The sequence below is a fragment of the Aureococcus anophagefferens genome, assembly GCF_000186865.1.
Source record: "Aureococcus anophagefferens unplaced genomic scaffold AURANscaffold_1, whole genome shotgun sequence".
Lineage (NCBI taxonomy): Eukaryota > Pelagophyceae > Pelagomonadales > Pelagomonadaceae > Aureococcus > Aureococcus anophagefferens.
The window spans coordinates 2,778,420-2,781,003 of record NW_008705561.1 but is presented as its reverse complement, the minus strand read 5'-3'; the positions used below and the strand labels follow the sequence as shown (position 1 = coordinate 2,781,003).

Here is a 2,584-nt window from a genome sequence, read left to right as displayed (position 1 = left end):
CGGCGGCGGCGGCGGCGCCGCGGCCGCGGCGCGGTCGCTGTCGCTGTCGGACGCGTCGCTGTCGCTCGACTCGGACACGGCCGCGGGCCGCGGCGGCGACGGCGGCGCCGCCGGCTCGGGCTCGCGGACCTCGGCCTTCTTCGGGGGCTTCTTCTTGCCGCCGCCGCGGCTCCGCTTCTTCTTCTTCGCCGCGGCGCCGGCGCCCTTCGCGGGCGGCGCGCCGAAGTCGTCGAGGAAGTCCGCCGCGCCGCCGTTCGCGGCGCCGGCGAAGGCCACGAGGGCGACGTGTTCCGCCGGGGGCGGCCCGTCGCCGCCGCCGCCGCGAAAGCCCAGCGGCGCCGCGAAGAGCTCCGCGAGGCGCGCGGCGCCTGGGCGGGAAAAGAGAGATTCGACGTCGCTTCAACGTGAGTGTTCCGCGCGCGCGCGTTCCGGAAACAGCATCCACGCTTCGAGACCGTTCCAAGGGATGATCGCTCGTCCAAAAATCAGCCGAAACGAGTGGGAAACGGTCGAGCTAAGAGCCTTTGAAGTTGGGAATTTCGCTCTCTTTTCCTGCCCCGCGCGGCGCCCGCGGGGACGTTCGCCGACGCGAACGCCAGGACCGCCTCGGGCGCGTGCTTGCGCTGGAGCGTCCGGCGAAACCGCAGGCTCGCCTCCTTGGCGCGCGGCACCTTGTTGAGCTCCAGCTGGAGCTGCAGCGCAAAGGCCGCCCCCGCGCCGCGGTACGCGTCGTGGCCCTCGACCGTCGCCGCGAGCTCGACGTGCGACGCGTAGGTCTCGCTCGGCCGCACGAGGTGCCAGAGCACGAGGAGCTCGAGCAGCGCCCGCTCGAAGGCCGACCGCTGCTCCGGCTCGTACGCGCGCCAGTCGAGCTTGACGTCCTCGAGGAGCGCGACGGGCAGGCGGCCGAGCGCGTCGAGCAGGGGCCGCGTGTCGAAGGTCTCGCCGAAGAGGGCGCAGGACGGCTTGTTGCCCGCGGCCGCCGCGCTCAGCACGGAGAGGAGCACGACGACGACGGACGGCTGGCGCCCGCGGCTGAACGCCGCGGGCTCCGAGGGCTCCGCGCGCGCCGCGAGGCCCACGAGGCCCAGCACGAGCTTGCGCCGCGCCGCCGGCGCGTCCGCGCACGTCGTCGCGACGGCGAGGAGCTCGGGGAGCTTCAGCAGCTTCAGCAGCGACAGCGTGCCCGAGTGGAGGGGCTGGTCCATGTCCGGGTGCCGCGCCGTCGGGAAGCCCGCGTGGTTCTTGTAGAGGATCGCCCAGCTGCTGCTGCGCGCCGCGGCCGAGTGGTTCGCCGCGATCGTGAGGCCGTCGAAGATCTTGGACAGGGCCTCGTCGTCGACGTCGCCGCCCGCGGGCCAGGGGAAGAGGCCGAGCGCGACGCCGACCTCGAGGAACGCGCTCTCGCCGAGGCAGTAGACGCTCGCGAGGGCCGTGCCCGACACCGTGAGCCGCTTCCAGCAGTCGAGCTTGTAGATGAACTCGCCGCGCATGACCCGCTCCTTGGCCATGGTCGCCCAGCAGCCGTGCTGGAGCTTGGTCCACTGCGTCCGCGGGACCTTCTTGCGCCGGTCGTCGAGCCAGACCGTCACGGCGACGCGCTCGGGCGGAGACGGACCCAGGAGCGCGCCGAGGTGGTCGTCGTAGTCGACTTGGCGCTCCGGCCCGCCGTCGACGGCGATGCGGATGGACCGCGCCTCTTCGATCTCGCAGACGACGTCGTCGCACAGATTGTCGTAGATCATCTCGGAGATCTCGCCGCCCGCGTGGAGCCGGTGGATCGTCGGCTCGATGCCCTGTCCGACCCATTGCGCGATGACCTGGGGGAGCTTCATGCGCACGACGAGGTCGAACTTGAGCAGGTCCTTTTTGTCGTCGCCGTGCAAGATCGCGACGTCGAGGCGCGTCCCCGCGCGGAGCGTCGAGGCGGGGAAGTCGGCGACGACGCACGCAAAGGGCGGATCGCCGATGCGCGCCAGCTCGCTGCGCTGCGTGAGGTAGGCGACGGACACGCTCGCGGGGTCCTCGATGGGGTGCGTCTCGCCGACGAACTGGCCGTCGACGAGGTGCGCAAAGTGCGTGTGGTAGTCCTCGGCGTGCTCGGGCCGGCCCTGGCAGAAGGAGACGGACGCGCCCGCCTCGTCGAGGGCGCCGGGCATCTCCAACACGTCCTCGACGGCGTCCTTGACGGAGGCGTGGTTGTCGGCCGCGGGGCACCGGAGGAGGTCCCAGAGCGGGCCGTGCGAGTCCTTGGCGAGCACGAGGAACGTGCCGAGCTCGTCCGCGGGCGCCAGGTCCCGCCGGAAGCGCTCGCCGAACTCGTCGGAGAGCACGGCGATGACGATGGGCTCGCCCTCCTGCGTGTGCAGGGCCGGCGGCTGCATGAGGCTCCGGTTCAGGGGCGACTGGAGCGCGCCCGGCGCGAGCTCGACGCCGTCGAAGGTCACGCGCGTCTCCGGCATCTGGAGCACGCTCCGGAACTCGCGGCCGAGGCGGCCGCCGACCGTGCGGTGCTCGAAGACGAAGACGATGATGTCCTGGAGGCTCGGCTCGTTCATGACGTCGGGCCAAGGGAACGTCGCGA

General features: G+C 72.3%; 1 protein-coding gene across 1 annotated transcript in view; it reads right to left on the bottom strand.

Moving 5' to 3' along the window:
- The window catches only part of AURANDRAFT_70609 (hypothetical protein), a gene marked incomplete at both ends in the record, with an annotated part of 6,330 nt that overhangs the window by 1,963 nt on the left and 1,783 nt on the right, over positions 1-2,584 (bottom strand). Inside the window, 2 exons of the mRNA XM_009034190.1 lie at positions 130-368; positions 497-2,537. Coding sequence (XP_009032438.1) covers positions 130-368; positions 497-2,537 — 2,280 coding nt within the window. The remainder of the gene's footprint in view (positions 1-129; positions 369-496; positions 2,538-2,584) is intronic.